This window comes from Palaemon carinicauda, chromosome 41 (assembly GCF_036898095.1).
Source record: "Palaemon carinicauda isolate YSFRI2023 chromosome 41, ASM3689809v2, whole genome shotgun sequence".
NCBI classification, from domain to species: domain Eukaryota; kingdom Metazoa; phylum Arthropoda; class Malacostraca; order Decapoda; family Palaemonidae; genus Palaemon; species Palaemon carinicauda.
Window position 1 is genome coordinate 47,635,124 of NC_090765.1, and position 16,602 is coordinate 47,651,725.

General features: G+C 47.3%; 1 protein-coding gene across 3 annotated transcripts in view; it reads right to left on the reverse strand.

Moving 5' to 3' along the window:
• Nucleotides 1-11,158: 11,158 nt before the first annotated feature.
• LOC137632586 (H/ACA ribonucleoprotein complex non-core subunit NAF1) overlaps nucleotides 11,159-16,602 on the reverse strand; it is a 101,261-nt gene continuing 95,817 nt past the window's right edge. For all 3 annotated transcript variants that reach the window (XM_068364615.1, XM_068364614.1, XM_068364616.1), the window contains one exon: nucleotides 11,159-12,410. In XM_068364615.1, coding sequence (XP_068220716.1) covers nucleotides 11,463-12,410 — 948 coding nt within the window. In that variant the 3' untranslated portion in view covers nucleotides 11,159-11,462. The remainder of the gene's footprint in view (nucleotides 12,411-16,602) is intronic.

The following is a 16,602-nucleotide window of genomic DNA, read 5'->3' on the forward strand; positions in this document are numbered from 1 at the left end:
TTGAAAAAGTAGCAGTTATGAAAGAGACTAATTTTACTATTTTTAGTTATGCAAAAAGTGTGTTGCAGGAACTGACTTTTCTAATCCACCCAACCCTTTAGTTTTAAAAATTTTAGAGTGACTATATTTGTTCCAGTGCAGGTAAAGAAGTCGAGTTTTGCTGGGTCCCGGCTCATGTGGCCGTGCCTGGTAATGAAGCGGCAGACAAATTACTTCCGGGAAGATATCTACTTCCCAGTAATGACTTTTTTCCTGATATCCTAAGTCTCTTGGTGATATTTGGCAACGCTACAGGAATTCTGTTGATCAGAATAAGATGAAGGGAATAACAAATGCTATACAGTACCTCCTTGGAAGTATGAAAATATGGTAAGAAGGTGGGAGACTGTCTTTGTCGCCTTAGAATTGGGCACACGTTTGACTCGTGAGTTCCTGATGACTGGCAGGTGTCAGCCATTTTGTGATGATTGTTTGGTCCCTCTGATTGTGAGGTATTTACATACTGAATTCCCCAATCTTGTGGGTATCGGGGAACAATTCCTGTCTGAAGCTCGTGGTGAGGATGGAAGGTACATCTTCACCAAGATTCTTGGAGGGGACATTTTTTATGATGCTAGTGGCATTTTCAAATTCTAATTGGAAGCTGGCCTTCTTTCTTGTTTTTGAATTTATTAAATTGTAAAAGTTTCATTAAGTTATTTATTAATTTATTTTTATTTTTAGTTTTTTATCTTAGTTATTAATTGTTAATTAAGCATATTTAAATCGGCCTCAATGACCACTGATTTTATGATGCCAGATAATTACCTATCATTCATTCATTCTTCACGAAGGCATTCTAACTCTAGAGCTTCACGCTCACAAGACCAAAGGTTATCACGGTCTAACTGTTCTTCACGAAAACGTTCTTTTAAGAGTTCACAATCACGAGATCTAAGCTCACGATCACTAGATTCACACTCACAATCACGAGATAAACGATCTCGTTGACGATCTCGACGTTCACGAACACGAGGGCAACGCTCCGTTCTGGTGGGGCTGTCAAAGAGACATCCACCGTTGATAGCTTTCATGCAGACCAGGACCTGCCAGAATGCGTGATCGGTCTCCTTCTGACCTTAGATATCATGATGCCAGAATACTTTAAATCAATCAATCAATCTCCTGTTCAAGCGCTGTAAACCTCGGACTTGTTGACCTAGGAAGAGTGACATACTGCTCGTAATTATGTTGGTCATCATCTACCCACGAACTCTCACCCTTTGGAGTCTAGGGTGGATCGTATTCGTCACCATGATGTCGCGGGAACATACTTCGCCGTCGTCATTGTTGCAAAAGCGGAAGAAATCTGCAATTTCACCTGGGCTTGGAACACCGATCTCGAGGAGTGGTTCTTCGGCACTGTCTTGGTATCCTTTCTCTCCTTAGGGGGAGGAAGAAACTCTGCCTGTTGAGAAGATCTCGTGTTCTCCGTTTGGAAGAACTGGAGGTATCCTTTCGGCAGAGAGGCTTTCGAAGGCTAATCTGCCTCTGTCTGAAGGAGCGGGTTGGCTGGGTGGATTGGCCTCGATAGGAGACAAATGATATGTTGTCAGAGAGATCAACCTTGGCGATCTCGAACCCCTGCTTGTACAGGGGTGAAGGGCGTCATCTGGAGGAGTAGGCGGCTGTGAACGGCATCATCGGAGTCAACTTCAGCCGGGAGAAGTGCTGCTGCAGCGTCTCTGAACCTGCTGGAGGGTTACGTACCTCGGAGAAAATTGGTGAAACCATCATTGGGGCTCGTCGTTCCTGAGGTGGGGCTGGAATGGAACTCCTACACCTGAGGTTAGAAGGTGGAGATGAGAGCTTCAAGGCATCAGAAGTCTAGCGGGATCTGAAGCATGCTGATTGAAGCTGCTGCTATGTGGTGTCTGAGAAGAGCCGGTAACTGCCAGTCAAACTGCTTGAACCAATGTGGTAAATCAGGGCATGTTCTTATTAAAGGCAGGGATGGAGGATGGAAACTCACTAGGAGGTTCTTGAGCTGGAGATTGTCTGCAAAGTGTCCGTGGTTTAACCAAGTGTGGTGTGTGCGTACGCTTAGCTTTTTGTACGAGTGCTGGCATACAGTTACGCTCTGTCGTATTAGAGCAGGTTGGAGCTTTTAGTGATTGCTTGACGAGATCGTGGCATGCTGCGTTATTGCGCGTTGCTGTACGATCGTGCGTCAATGTTCTTTTGCAAGCGGAAACGTAATCGCGCATTGAAGGGCGATCACGTGGAGGTTGAATAGACATCACGAGGTGGAGCATTGATGTGATTTGTTGATAAGCTGGAACCTGTTAGCGCAATTGGACTCTTTAGCGACCTGGACCACTGGGGAATCTTAATGATGACGAGTTTACTGTCTAATGCTTAAGTGATCGCTCGGGATTGCGTCGGTTGGTCTGGGAGTTCCTACTGTCAGCGCTGCGAGAAGGGGGTAGTGAGCACTGATCGATGTTGGCGAGGTTCCTCTGGTCATGCACAGCGCTCTCAAGCGAAGGTGATACAGCTGCGTTGCTCGTTAGGATTCCCTCAGGAATGTGACCAGAGCTCCTAGGAGACTCCAACCTAGGGACTGGACGAAGTGAAGCAGCAGGACGAGTGAAATCTGCAGGAAGAGTGTAGGAAAGTGGAAGATGGATGCGTCAAACTTGTTGGGGGACAAGCAACCTCCTCTTGACAAGCCACACTCCAAGGGGCTACAGAAAGGCCTAGGCAAAACCAAATGCCCTCTCTTAGTCCCGTGTGGTAGATAAAAGATCACTCTGGGAAGGAACCAATCCGCGTACGGGAAAGGTGTCCCTCGTGAGCAGCAGAACAAGCCTCGGAGGAGCGGCATCATTAGCACGCTGAGCTGGAACGGCCATGCTCGGTCTACTCGGGGAAGTCAGTGACAGCGCTGGGGAGATTGCGACGGGCATGATTGCTAGAGACTCCACTGGTACAAAACCTTCGAAGCCCCTAGGAGGAGGATTAAGGTCAACCTCTGAGGAAGAATGTGTGTGCTTCCTCTCTGCTCCCAACTGCAACAGCTCCAACAGACCTTCCTTTATCGAAGGACCAGCCATACCCAAGGAAGGCCACAAATATAAAAAATCATTAACAGAAAGAAACTGCCCTGCAAAGAAGGGCAGTGTCACTTTGCTAGGAGAAGTGCCGGTGTCCTTCAACCCTAAGGGTTGTCCAGGGTTAAAGGGTATCTCGAGAAGGATATTTGAGCAGAGATTGAGAAGGGGAAGAAGGATTGAGAATGACCCTGAAGGAGAAGAATCCCTCTAAGACTTCTTTCGCCTTCTACTAAACCTCTCCCACCGGGAGGTTGACCACTCCCTACATTCATAACAGGTGTCATCCTGAGTACAAGGCTGTCCTCGGCAGATCGGGCACAGGGATTGAGGATCTGTCTCGACCAGAACATGAAGGTACCACACTTGTGCTCCCCAGGTCCAAGAAAAGTCCAAATGACCTAGAAGAAAACACTCATAACCTGAAAAGAGAATGCAAAGACAAAAGAGTAGTCTAATGGCCAGTCAGTGATATGAGTGTTGGAGAGACAATGTCCACTCTCAACTGAGCCAAAAGCAAGTGACGAGACAACACAGTTGTGTGTGCGTGAATGGGGTAGCCGGTACTACCCCCTACCCCCCACTAGCTAGGGGAAGGGTAGTTATACCTCGCTAGAAGTCTTGTGACAAGTCTTCCAGCATCGCTGAAAGTATATTCCCAATAGAGCATAAAGGGTTTGGTATTTAGTGACAGAGCAAATACAAATTATTCTTAAATTTGTCATTTTAGAAACAAAGAGTAAAACATGTCATGTACTTTGACTCAAGAGAGTTCATTAGAAACTAGTTTCAACAGGCTTACTCAGTAGTTCAGAAAACTCAAAAGAATGTCTCTATCCTGTCAGCGCAAAGCTACAGTATTCATTTCTGCTAAATTACCTCTTGTGGGACTTACTGTCTGGGGAGTAAAATAAGAAGCCTTAAATCATAATTCTTTCTTAGTGTTCCTCACTTTTGATATGAAGGGACCTATTAAAGGTTAAAGGTGTCTGGTTTCAGTTCGTTTCATCAGAATAGATGCTCACCAAAACATCAGCTGAGCAAGCCCAACCCTCAATGTGGTGCCCAAGCCCAACAGTCTTCCCCCAGGTACAGTTTAAAGTCAAGGTCCCTGGCTGGAGTTTTATCTGCCGCCATGCGAATGCTTGGCAAACACAATATCATTGTACTAGGCCCTATATTTTAATTCAGTGTGAGGTGGACCTCTTCTCTCCCAGCTAAAAACACCATATTTAACCAAATAAGGAGCCAGATTTGAAACATGGCTGCCTTACTTTTAACACCAGCTGGAAGCTTGATAACCTATTGGTCATTCATATCAAAATATCACAAATTTTAAGTAATTTGTATTTTTCCCAACAGTACTTACCTCGAACTACTTTCTTAGGAGTATCTGGGATTTCCTCCCAACCGACCAGAATTTTATGTAGTTTCCCCTATCTCCGTTTTCTATAGTGGGTACCTCTGGGCGGATGAATACGCGCCATGAGGCGACCCGGGGTCAGAGCGCGTGCTCGGCCAGGTCTCGACCACCAGTAAGTTTATGATAGATAAGGTTTCAAAAGTCCTGTAAGGCACTCGGGGCAGGATGGGTGGGCCATAACCCAAAAGTAGTTCTAGGTAAGTACTGTTAGGAAAAATACAAATTACTTAAAATTTGTGATTTGTTCCAACACGGAGTAATTACCTCAAACTACTTTCTTAGGAGACTTATACTTTAGGAGGTGGGAGTGGCCTTCTGGACCGAGAGACCGTCTGGAGAAGGGAAAACGAACCTTGATAGGAGGCTAGGTTCTACTGACCCCGAAAGAGAAACGAGAACTAGGGAAAACTACGCAAAAAACTATCTTAGTGTCTAAGTAACTCGCCTCTGTAAGAGTCTTCGGAAACGTATGCATCCAACTGAACGTGTTCCCCATGGTAGGTGAAGGGATCAAAGGTAATGGAGGGGAAAGGTAAGGAAGGAACCTGTGTCTCTTGGACTTACCGCCCACGGCTTCCCCGGGGCTACGCCCTGAAATCTTCTGGAGCACAGAAATGACGGGACCAAGAGAGAAACTGTCCAAAGATTTCCTAGAACAGTCCTTTAAGTAGTGAGCCATAAAGGTGGACTGTCTGGACCAAGTGCCTGCCTTCAGGATCTGGCCCACTGCCATGTTCCTCTCGAAGGCCAACGAAGTACTCAGGCCCCTAATATCATGGGGTCTAGGCTTTCCCGGAAGGGAGACTCCAGAGCTGTCGTAAGCTCTCATAATTACCTGCCGTAACCAGAAAGAGACCGTATTCTTGGAGACTGGCTTCTTCACTAGCCCCGAAAAGACTCTTGATCCCAGGCCGAAGCATGGACGTTCTCTCCAGGTACTTCCACACCGCTCTGACTGGGCACAGTAACAAGTCCCTCGGGTTGTCCGAACGCGGGATCGCTGGCACTGAGAACCCCTCGAACCTAGGGTCCCAGTAAGCTGGGTTCTGAGTTCTTGGCTACAAAGTTAGGTAAGAACCAGAAAGGTGCTTCCCGCCAACCTTTCGAGTGCGAGACCTCGTATGACAGCCCATGGAGCTCACTTACTCTCTTCGCCAACGCAAGGGCTAACAGGAAGACCGTCTTGAGGGTGAGCTCCTTGTCCAGAATATCTTTGAGGGGTTCAAAGGGCGGCACCGACAGAATTTTCAGAACTCTTGCCACATCCTACTGGGGCACCCTAGAGGCCTGGGGGGAACAAGACTGTTCGAAACTCCTGATGAGCATCGAGATTTGTCCAGACGCTCCTAGATCAATGCCTTTCGGGAGGAAGACTTGGCCCAACGCCGCTCGGACTCCCTTGATGGCTGGAATAGACCTACCCACGTCGTCTCTCAGATAGACCAGGAAGTCGGCTATCTCATGAATGGAGGCTTCCAACGGCCTGATGTTCTGTGAGGCGCACCATCTAGTAAAGGTGGCCCACTTCGCCTGGTATACCACGACCGAGGACCATCTTAGGTACCCCGACATCCTTGTTGCGGTCTTCGACGAGTATCCTTCCCTCCTCAGGAGGCGCTCGATAACCTCCACGCGTGTAGGCGGGGAGACCGAGGGTTTTCGTGAAACCTTTGGAAGTGTGATTGACGGAGGAGGTCTGGCCTGTCTGGAAGGGACCAAGGTGGGAGGCGCGCCAGTTCCTTTAGGTCCGCGAACCATTCTCTCTCCGGCCACCAGGGCGCTACCAAAGTTATCCATAGGTTGTTCGCCCGCCTCACTCTGTTGAGAACTTGTCTAAGCATCCCGAAGGGCGGGAAGGCATACTCGTCGAGATTGTCTCAAGGGTGTTAAAAGGTGTCCTCGAACGGGTCTGGCACAGGAGAACAAAACACGGGGAGCTGTGCGTTTAGTCTCGTGGCGAAGAGGTCCATCACCGGCGAACCCCACTTCAGGATGACCGTCCGGGCCACTCCCGGGTGTAAGGACCACTCCGACCCTACTACTTGACCTATCCTGCTGAGGCCGTCGGCTAGAACATTCTTCTTTCTTGGAATGAACCTGGCTGTAACCTCGACCTGTTCTTTTGCCGCCCATTCCAGGAATTGTGTCGTGAGACTGCACAGCTCTTTCGACTTCAGTCCTCCTTGCTTCTTCACGTAGGCCACCACCGTGGCGTTGTCGCACATCAGAGCCACGGTGTTTCCCCGGAGTAGATGGATGAATTCTCGGCATGCCCTTTGCACGGCCATCAGCTCTAGCACGTTTATGTGACGGCTCTTCTCCTCGAGGGACCATTTCCCTTTTGCCGACTCGTCGAGAACGTGGGTTCCCCAACCCTCCTTCGATGCGTCCGTGAACAGCAGCATCTCTGGAGGATCGATTGCGAAGGGCATTCCTTTGAGGGTGTTTGTCCTGTCGTGCCACCACTTCAGGACTTTCTTTGTCTCGAGGAATACCGGAACTATTTTGTGTGGGGAGTCCCCCGGGGTCCAGAGCTCCTTCAGGTTCCATTGAACTCCCCTAAGTTTGAGCCTCCCCTGGGGGACCAACTTCTCCAACGACACAAGGTGGCCCACCAATCTCTGCCAGTCCTTGGCTCTCCTGGGCTGGTCCGTTAGGAAGGGTCGCAGTATCTGATCCAGATTGTCTAACCTCTCCGAGGAGGGAAAGGCCCTCACCAACTGGGTGTCTAGAACCATCCACAGGTAGGTCATCCTGGTGGAGGGCGTCAGCTGCGACTTTTCCAAGTTGATGGTGATACCCAAGTCTCTGCAGAACCGTAGAAGCTTCGCGCCTTGCCCCCTCAGTGCTCCCTCTGAGGCTGAAAGCAACAACCAGTCGTCTAGGTAATGAATCAGGCGGATGACCTGCTCGTGTGCCCAGGCTGAGACTGTTGCGAAGACCCTCGTGAAGACCTGAGGAGCTGTCAACAGTCCGAAGCAGAGGGTTCTGAATTGCAACGCTTGGGTACCCCACTTCACTCTTAGGAACTTCCTGCTGGAGGGTTGGACAGGTATCTGAAAGTAGGCGTCCTTAAGGTCTAAATACATCATGAAGTCCCCTTCCCTCAAGGCCGCCATTTTGAAGTCGGTCTTGCACACAAACTTGTTGAGGGCTGACAGATCTATGACCGGCCTCCAACCCCCTGTCGCTTTCTCCACCAGGAAGAGTCTGCTGTAGAACCCCAGGCCAGGATTCCTGACTGGTTCTAACGCCCCTTTGGCGAGCATGGCCGACACTTCCTCCTGCAATGCTGTTCTTCTTAAGGGGTCCTTGGGCGCCAACCACTCCGCCTGTTGGTCTGGGATCAGAGGGGGCGGTTCCGCTAGGAAGGGCAACCTGTACCCGTCCTTCAGTACTGCTACGGTCCACAGATCCGCTCCGTAGTTCCGCCAAGCTTGCCAAGAGTGTTTGAGGCATCCCCCCTACCTGAGGCTTCGGCAGGAGTAGGGGGCCTCTCTTCCTATCTCCTCCTAGAGGCACGGCTGGATCGCCCTCTCCTGGAGTTGGAATAGGAGGGCCTAAAGTTTGACTGTGGGGGTGAACTTCCTCTACGGGAGGGCTGCGGGGCTTGGTGCCAAGACACCGACAGAGACCCCCTCCTCGGTTGAACTGGCGAAACATGGGACGGGTGAGGGGCATCTGAAGAGGGTCTACTGTGAGCTGGCCGTCTTGCAGGCGGGGGTCTGGGCTCTCCCGCTTCTTTAAGTTTCCTGACCCTCTCCATCACCTCCTCGACCGCCTTCAGGGGGAACACAGACTCGCCCCAAACTGGTGAGTTCCTCAATGCCCTCGCTTCCCATTTGGGTAACCTCCGCACCAACTTGCTCAGCACTGTGTCCCTCTTCCGTTGGACCCAGTTGGCTGCTTGAGAGAGCGATTGGTTGGAGAGAAACTTCAGAGCTTTTCCTCCCAAACTGATCAGTTCCCTTAGTAAGGATTGATTCTCGGGGACGGAGAGGTCATGAGAGGACTGGAACCCCACCAGCGTGCAGGCCCACCAGTCCAACCACAAAGAAACGTACACCAGGTCTAGGGCCATATCCTCCATCATGGAGGTTTCCCCTGGTGAAAAGCACACTGGAGCAGAGGATGCCCTGTTTTCTGCCACTCCCTGGTTCAAAATGGCGATCGCTGGCTCGACCGTACGGGGACCTCCGCAACGACCCTCCGGGACATAAAAGCGTTTCTGCGTTTTCAGTCCCAGGAGAAGCTTGGAGGCACCCTGGCTCCTGGGGGCGTCCGCCTGGCTGGCTATGAACCTGTCTATGTGGTCTATACCCAGCTTCATGTCCCTCGCCAGGGGTAGGGCCAGAGAAGGCTTCTGTTGAACGGGGTTGTCCACCAGTCTGCTCAGCCCGGAGAGCCAGGCCTGTTCTGTCGAGGGCTTAGGCTCATCCAGCCTATGGTGGCGCCTGATGAGGGCCAAGACTTTCCGGTAGAAGGAGACGTCGTCCGAAGAGCACTCTCCTCCTTCTACAAGGCCTTCCGTTATCTGGTCCTCCGCATGGGGAGCCTCGTCGATGACGGATGGATCCGCGCGGGGAGGTAGAATCTTTTTCTTCTGCCGAGCCATTGGTGCGGGCGGATCCGCTGGGACGGGAGTAGCCGTCATGGGTCTACTCACTCCCGCGGAGCTCAGAGCTCCGGGCTTCTCCGGACCAGCTGACTGGCTTTGTTGCTCAGGGAAAGCTGTCGAAGTCCTGGAGGCTGGGACAAAGCTGCCAGGCCGAAGGAGCGACTCTTTCCGCTGGGCGGATGGAGCCGGAGCCGAAGCCTTCGCGGACTTATGCTTGTCTACAGTGACCTGGTGCGTCGACTTCTGACGATGATCGGGTCTGCTGGAGGAGCCGTGCCGCGAGGGTGACAAAGGGGCTCTAGGGAGCCAACCGGAGGCGCCCGGAGCGGAGGTAGCCTTGAGGAGTTGACTCCAGGGGATCGTGACCCGCACCCACTTATCCTTAGACGAACGGCTCCTCTTGTATTTCTTCCTGGAGGTCCTGAATCGTTTCCTGGCTTGGCGTGAGCGTGAGCGGGACCTCTCCCGTTTCCTCCTCGAGTCCCTCGGACCTTCATCTTCCGAGGAGAACGAATCTGACGAGGAGGAGGAGAACGATGACGGGGAGGAAAGCGAACCCGCTGAGTCGACTGATACGTCTAAAATTGCTGGGGGATCGTCGTGCCAGTCCACTGGCGAGAGGGCTGCAAAAAGACGGGCGGGAGCATTGACGACGGCGCCGGGGGAGACCGAGGAACTTTCTTGGGAGCGAACCAGGTGTCGAACTTCTCCTCTAGTCTCATGGGCGACCTGAAGGGCGTCCTAGGAGGCGCACAGGCAACGGGTTCCGAATTCGACGATCCTGCTTCTTTCTCGGCGTCTCCCCCGGTCGCTGAAGCACCTGAAACACATACCCTTGATTTGGGGGGAAGAGGCCGTAGCAGGCTTCCCCCACATCGGATTGTCGGTAGAGACGGGCCCTGCAGGCACCAGGACCTCGTCTCCCAAACATACTCCCGCCCCTCCCTCAGGCCCCCCACATGCCTGAACCGACACAACATCCCCACCAACAGACATATCAGACTCTTGGGGAAGGGCAATGGGCCACTTCCCCGCAACGGACTTACCTCGTCCCCTTACTCTGGGTAGGGGAAGGCGGTAGGGAACCCCTCTCCGACGAGGCATCGGGCGACGCTAAAGGCGAGGAGATGCTAGTCTTCTTAGGCGATCTCTTGGCTGCTTTCTTTTGCTTCGTACCGTAGAGCACCCACTGGATATCGTTCCAAGACTCGCACTACGGACACATGGCTGTAGGGGAACAAACACTGCCCCTACACGAAGAAGACAAGGTGTGGGGGTCGACCTCCGGCTAGGAGAGAAAGGCACCACAAGATTTACCGGCCATAGGCCCGGGGCAACGAGAGGGATGCTCCATAATGAAACACTAAAGCACCAATCGACACAGAGGAAAGAGGTGGATAAGGTTAGGATTGAACACATAGAGACCGTGTGGAGACACAAAGGGTCGCACTGGGTGAAGAGAGCGCGGCGAGATGTTAATCACGTTGCGACCAGAAACTTACGAGTGGTCGAGACCTGGCCGAGCACGCTCTGACCCCGGGTCGCCTCATGGCGCGTATTCATCCGCCCAGAAGGTACCCACTATAGAAAACGGAGATAGGGGAAACTACACAAAATTCTGGTCGGTTGGGAGGAGATCCCAGATACTCCTAAGAAAGTAGTTTGAGGTAAGAACTCCGTGTTAGAACAATTGTATGTTTATATACGATAGGAACAGTATGTTGGATTCTACTTACTATATTACTGTTAGTAAACAACATTCCGGTGCGTTACTCAAACGTAAATATGGTGGAAATACCACGTCAATTGTAAATCTGTAGCTTATATTCTGGGAGATGTAGATGTAGATAAATTTTATTTGTTTGGTTATATTTTAAATAATATTACTTTCAATTATTTTATATTTTAACATGATTTTACTAGCCTTCCAATACTGAATGACCTCACCAGTCACAGTGCCTGGCTCTTTGCCTATTTTTTTTTTATATATATCTACTGTAATCCAGTGTATAATAAAAATTGAAAATGATTATATAACTTTATTTATATAAATTTAGATTATTCTCATTACTTTCTTACACTAACTATGCAATACCCAAAAGCCTTCTGTAAACAAAAAACCTAATTATTTAACACCATATTGAATAAAGTATAGTTCAAAACTTGCACAGTGACTAAATGTTTTTGTCATACATTTTTAATTCAGATCTTTAGCTTTTCAAATTACATGTATTATACAGTATATCACCAAGCCTGTGAATATTACGGTAGTCATTTTCTTTATAATGTGCCTTTTTGTAAAGCATAGTCAATGTATTTAAAACTTTATTTAAAAGTAATCATAAGGTGGAGGGTGGGGTGGGTTTTGTTGATATGGAGGTGGCATTGAATGGGTAGGTGGATGTTGGTTTGGAGGGGGAGGAGGTGGAGGCGGGGGAGCCAAAGAATTTGTAGAGTGATATGGAGGTGTATTTCTTGGAGGCATCCATCCTCCATTCACGGCAGGTGATAAAGGTGGTGGTGGGCTTGAAATGTCAATGTGAGGTGAAGGGCCAAATGAGTGATATGTTTGTGCCATGTTTTGGTGATGATTTTGATGATTAGGGGATTGGGGTGGCATTGGAGGACCAAAATTGTGAAAACCAGAAGGACCTGGAGAGGGCCCTGCAGTTCCATTAACAGGGTAAGATTGGAAAGATGGTCCTGGTGTTACAGGGGCTCCAAAGTTTTGATATTCTCCTGTGGTAGGAGTTGGAGTTCCAGAGCCAAATGTCATTTGACAAGGAGGAGTAGGAATGGATTGAGGCATATGACTATTATTTTCTGTATGAAAAGCTGGTCTCTGGTTTGAAAATGGAGTATGGCAGCCAAACTGGTGATTAGCAATCTGTGGTGTCCAGGGTCTTGGGCTGCTAGGATGATAACCAGGACTTGGACTACCATGATACTGTCTTGCATTCATATCATAGTTTATGTTGCCAGGCATTTCAAACTGATTAGGAAAAGGAGTAACTGGTCTACAGCCAAATTCGCCAAACCGTGGTCCTTGCATGTGTGAAGGTCCACCTGCAGAGCTTCTTTGATTAAACTTTTGCTTCATAAAAGGCCGATGTCCTGACTGATTATAGGTTCCTGATTTCATCCCTTGGCCACTGAAAGGATTAGGGAAACCACCTTTGCCATTTCTATCTTTCATAGGTCCTCTTTCACGACCAATTACACCTGGGTGTCGGCTCTTTTTCCGACTAGACTGGAACTCTCCTGTTGAACTCTGAAACTGATAAATAAAGTAGCACAGTTAGTGAATTGAAATCATAATTCAAATTGTTCCTACAAATTATACAAATCTTTGTTCTAATTAGAATATTCTCCACACAAGAAGATACTCATAAAATGGATATTTATACATTTAGGAAAAATGCTTTGTTCAAGAAAAGCAAGCTTTTTAACAAACAGTACTATCCTCACAGTTTCTTCCTACAATTATACAAACCTTTCATTTTTTAAAATAGGTTAGGTTATGTCCTCAGCAGGACTAGAATAGCTGCTGAATTTGTTAACAAGAGGTGTTGAGTGCAAACTAGTATCCTCCCCCTTCACTTTTGTTGTGACATAACTGAAATCTTTAATCTTTTTTCTCTAACTTACAGAGTTAATGGTTGATTATCGAATTCAATATGAATGTTAAACAAGAACATCGTAAATGTGAAGGAATGGGTGTACGCACAATTGATTCATGACAAGACTAGCAGTAGATTCAGTTACGCTCTCATCGCTTTTTGTAGGTGTGATTATTCGTAATTAACATGTGCCAAGTGCAAATTGTGGCCTCCCTTTTAGTGGCAGTCTTTTTCTCCTCATCGATTTTCTCAGTAACTGAAGCTCCCAGGCATATACATCAGGGATTCTATAGTATACTTCGGGAGCAAGAAGACCTCAGATCTGTGTTTTAAATTTTTTCAGTTTAATTAACTAAACTAGAGAGGAGGGATTCCCCTACTGATCACTACACACAAGCTCTAAAAACTGCTGATGGAGTTTGGCACAAGGAAGGCTTGACACTTTTTTGCAGGTAGGCCCTTGATGTCTTTTTTGAGGAGCAGGTAGTTAAGCCTACTTTACTCCCAATGATTTCAGCAATCACCAAAGGCTAGTTATCTTCACAGAGGTAACCGACACTGCAGAATGTATCGATTTGGTGGTCAACATCACTCAAGCCTAGAAGTTATGTGCGGGTCGTGGTAAAAAGGGACAACTGCTTCGCAACTCATTGATCCATGGCACAGCCTACATCCAGGTCTCTGGCTCTTTAACCCTCTGGTGATCCGCAGTAGGCCACCTCCACTCATTCAGTTCATAACGTCGTATGACCCAGGGCTATGCTTGCTCCTCAAAATATTTTTTGGAATTACAGTATTGCTACATGGTGTTTATACGTTTCTTGAGGCACTCAAAAGTCTTTTGAGATGGATTTATAGACTCCTACAGTCAGTTCTAACTGCTGGATAGTCATCTGGGGGCCTGGAGGAACTGTTATCAACCTCTCTTCTCAGAACTAGTTTGTATAGCAAACAAGGTTCAAAATAGAACCATACAATCCGTAGTGAACTTCAATCAGAGGGAGACTGTGCTTTCAGTGAATCTGAAGAATGCATACCTTCTAGTACCCATACATCATACCTCTCAGTAGCAGCCTCGCTTCTTCATTGGAGCGGTAAACCAGTTCCAGGTTGAGATAAGTCTTCTCACCTTTAATCGAGATCTGGGGATTGGATGAATTAGATTTCAAATCTCACATCAAAGCAGAGGTCTGAAGTATCTGGACATGCTGATAGACACAGCAGCAGGGAAAGGATCAGCTAATAGCATTAGTAAGCTCAGAGATGGTATAATATTCTCTGTCTAAAACAGTACTTCCAGCTTGGCATTGGCAATGCCTTCTTGCCCTATTTTCCTTATATGAGAATAGTGTATCATACAGACATCTCCACCACAGATCCCTTTCAGTGGTCTTTTAAGGATCAATGGTGGGCTTCCAATGATTCCCTGAGCCAGCCTGTTCCCGTGAGACTGAGTTTACCTGGTGGTTGGATAAACAAAATTTCCCCAAAGGAGTTACACTTAACTTCCGATTCTCAGATGTTTGGACAACCTGGTGTGTGATCAGCCGAAGAGAATTGTCTGCAAATTTTACATGTTGGAAATTTAAGCAGTATTTCTAGCTCTGCAAGCATTCAAACAACTTTGAGGTAGTCGGTAGAGTTGACGAGCACATATGGGTGGTGTAGCATGCTGTAGAGCTTTTAGATATACTACAGGCAAGAGGTACTAGCAGACATGACAAGTCGTCAGGGGGAAGTTCTAGAATCGGAGGGATTCATACTTAGCAGAGAGGCTTCTAGTTCCTACGGGCAGTCTTCAAGGATGTAAAGGGCTACATTAGACCCCACTCTCTGGTTCACCGAATAGTCTGGCCTATTCTTCCCACATTCTGCCCAGTCCACATACACCTGACAACACTGATATTACAAAACAATTCTTCTTTGCTCAGGGGGTTAACTACAGCAATGTAGTTGTTCAGTAGCCACTGAACTCATGGTAAGGGTAGAAGAGACTCTTTAGCTATGGTAAGCAGCTAGGAGGACACTACAAAATCCAACCATTGCTCTCTAGTCTCGGGTAGTGCCACAGCCTCTGTACCATCCATGGTCTTGCAGTCGGGTTAGAGTTATCTTGCTTTAGGGTACACTCGGGCACCTTGTTCTTATTTCTCTTCCTCTTTTTTTGGAGGTTTTATTTTATATATGAATCTAATTTAATGTTGTTACTCTTAAAGTATTTTATTTTGATTGTTTATTACTTCTCTTGTATTTTATTTATTTCCTTTCCTCACTGGGGTATTTTCTCTGTTGGGCCCTTGGGCTTAGCTTGTAATAATAATAATAAAAATAATAAATAAGCCTTTGAGATCATCAAAATGAGTGTATAATAATAATAAAAATAATAAATAACAAGCCTTTGAGATCATCAAAATGAGTGTAGGTAAGTTACAGTTTATAAAAACCCATACTGAGAGTTGTTAGGTTTCCTTTAGTTTTGAACCCAAGTTCCTGGCTGGAACCCGACCCCTGGTTTGTAACCTTCATCCTGCTCTCTTTGTGAAGCATCGGGTGCTAGTCAAGGAGAAAGGCTGTGAGTCCTGTGATGGCTCTGCAGTGCTATCTTATAGAACAAAACATCTCAAGACATGAGTTTCTTAGCACTGGCCAAACCAAGAAATAAATACTGAAAAACTGTCAAGTGAGACAATCCGTATGGCACAAAATCTCTCTTAAGGCAGGGTATCAGTATCACTTTAGCCTTTGAGAGGAATCTTGCAATTTGGCTAATGATTAAGGTAGAATTTTTATTTTGAAAGTGCAAAAACCTTTATTTAAGGGAATATAACAACATTTGTTTCCTCATGTGGTGGCTACTCAAGTGCCGCAGCCAGCTTAGCCCTCACACGAACATAAAGCATCTTGTACAAGTTAACATGTCTGCTTCTTTTCCCTTTCCAGTTCTCTTGCTTGAGGGTACATTGGGCACACTATTCTCTTAAATTATTTCTCTTCCTCTAGTTAAAGTTTATAAAGTTTATTAGGAGATATTTATTTTAATCTTGTTGCTTCTTAAAATATTTCATTTTTCCTTGTTTCTTTCCTCATGGAGCTACTTTCCCAGTTGGAGCCCCTGGCCTTATGGCATCCTGCTTTTCCAATTAGGGTTGTAGCTTAGTAAGTAATAATAATAATAATCATCCTATGATGGGCAAATAAGGGGGAGGGTTGCTAAGAGTAATCTTCCTCGCTCCTGTACGGGACAAGGGAGACAGGCATATTCCAGGAAATGAAAAGAACCAACCATTTCGGTGGGAGGACCCCTAACCCACTAATAAATGAGTCTCCTATTTTAAAGGACAAAAGGTTTTCATAAGAGTAAGAGCAAATAACTAATTTCATCATTTAAAAAATAATTATTTTTCCCAGCTATACAAACCAGAGTTCTTAAAAGTTAAGGGCAAAAACTTATCCCCAGTAATTTTGAGGGTTTAAAGGGCACGCATGAATGGTAGAGCCAAGGGACAGTGTCATTGCCCTAGCAAGCAAAACATGCCCTAGAGACTGACCATATATACATATAATCAGCACCCAAGCCCTTCTCCACCTAAACTAGGACCAGGGAGGGCCAGGCAATGGCTGCTGATGACTTGGCAGGTAGACCTATAGGCTCCCCCAAAACAGCCCATCCTTAGTTCGCAAGGCTGAAGAGATGCAGACACTAAAGAAACTAACATGTTTGAGTGGGACTCTAACCCCAGTCTAGCAATCACTAGACAGGGAATTTTCCAATAAGCCACCAAAACCCCTAATTTTGATACTTTGGTTAAATTTCAATATTTTAGTTTTTCAACCGATTTCATTAAAAAA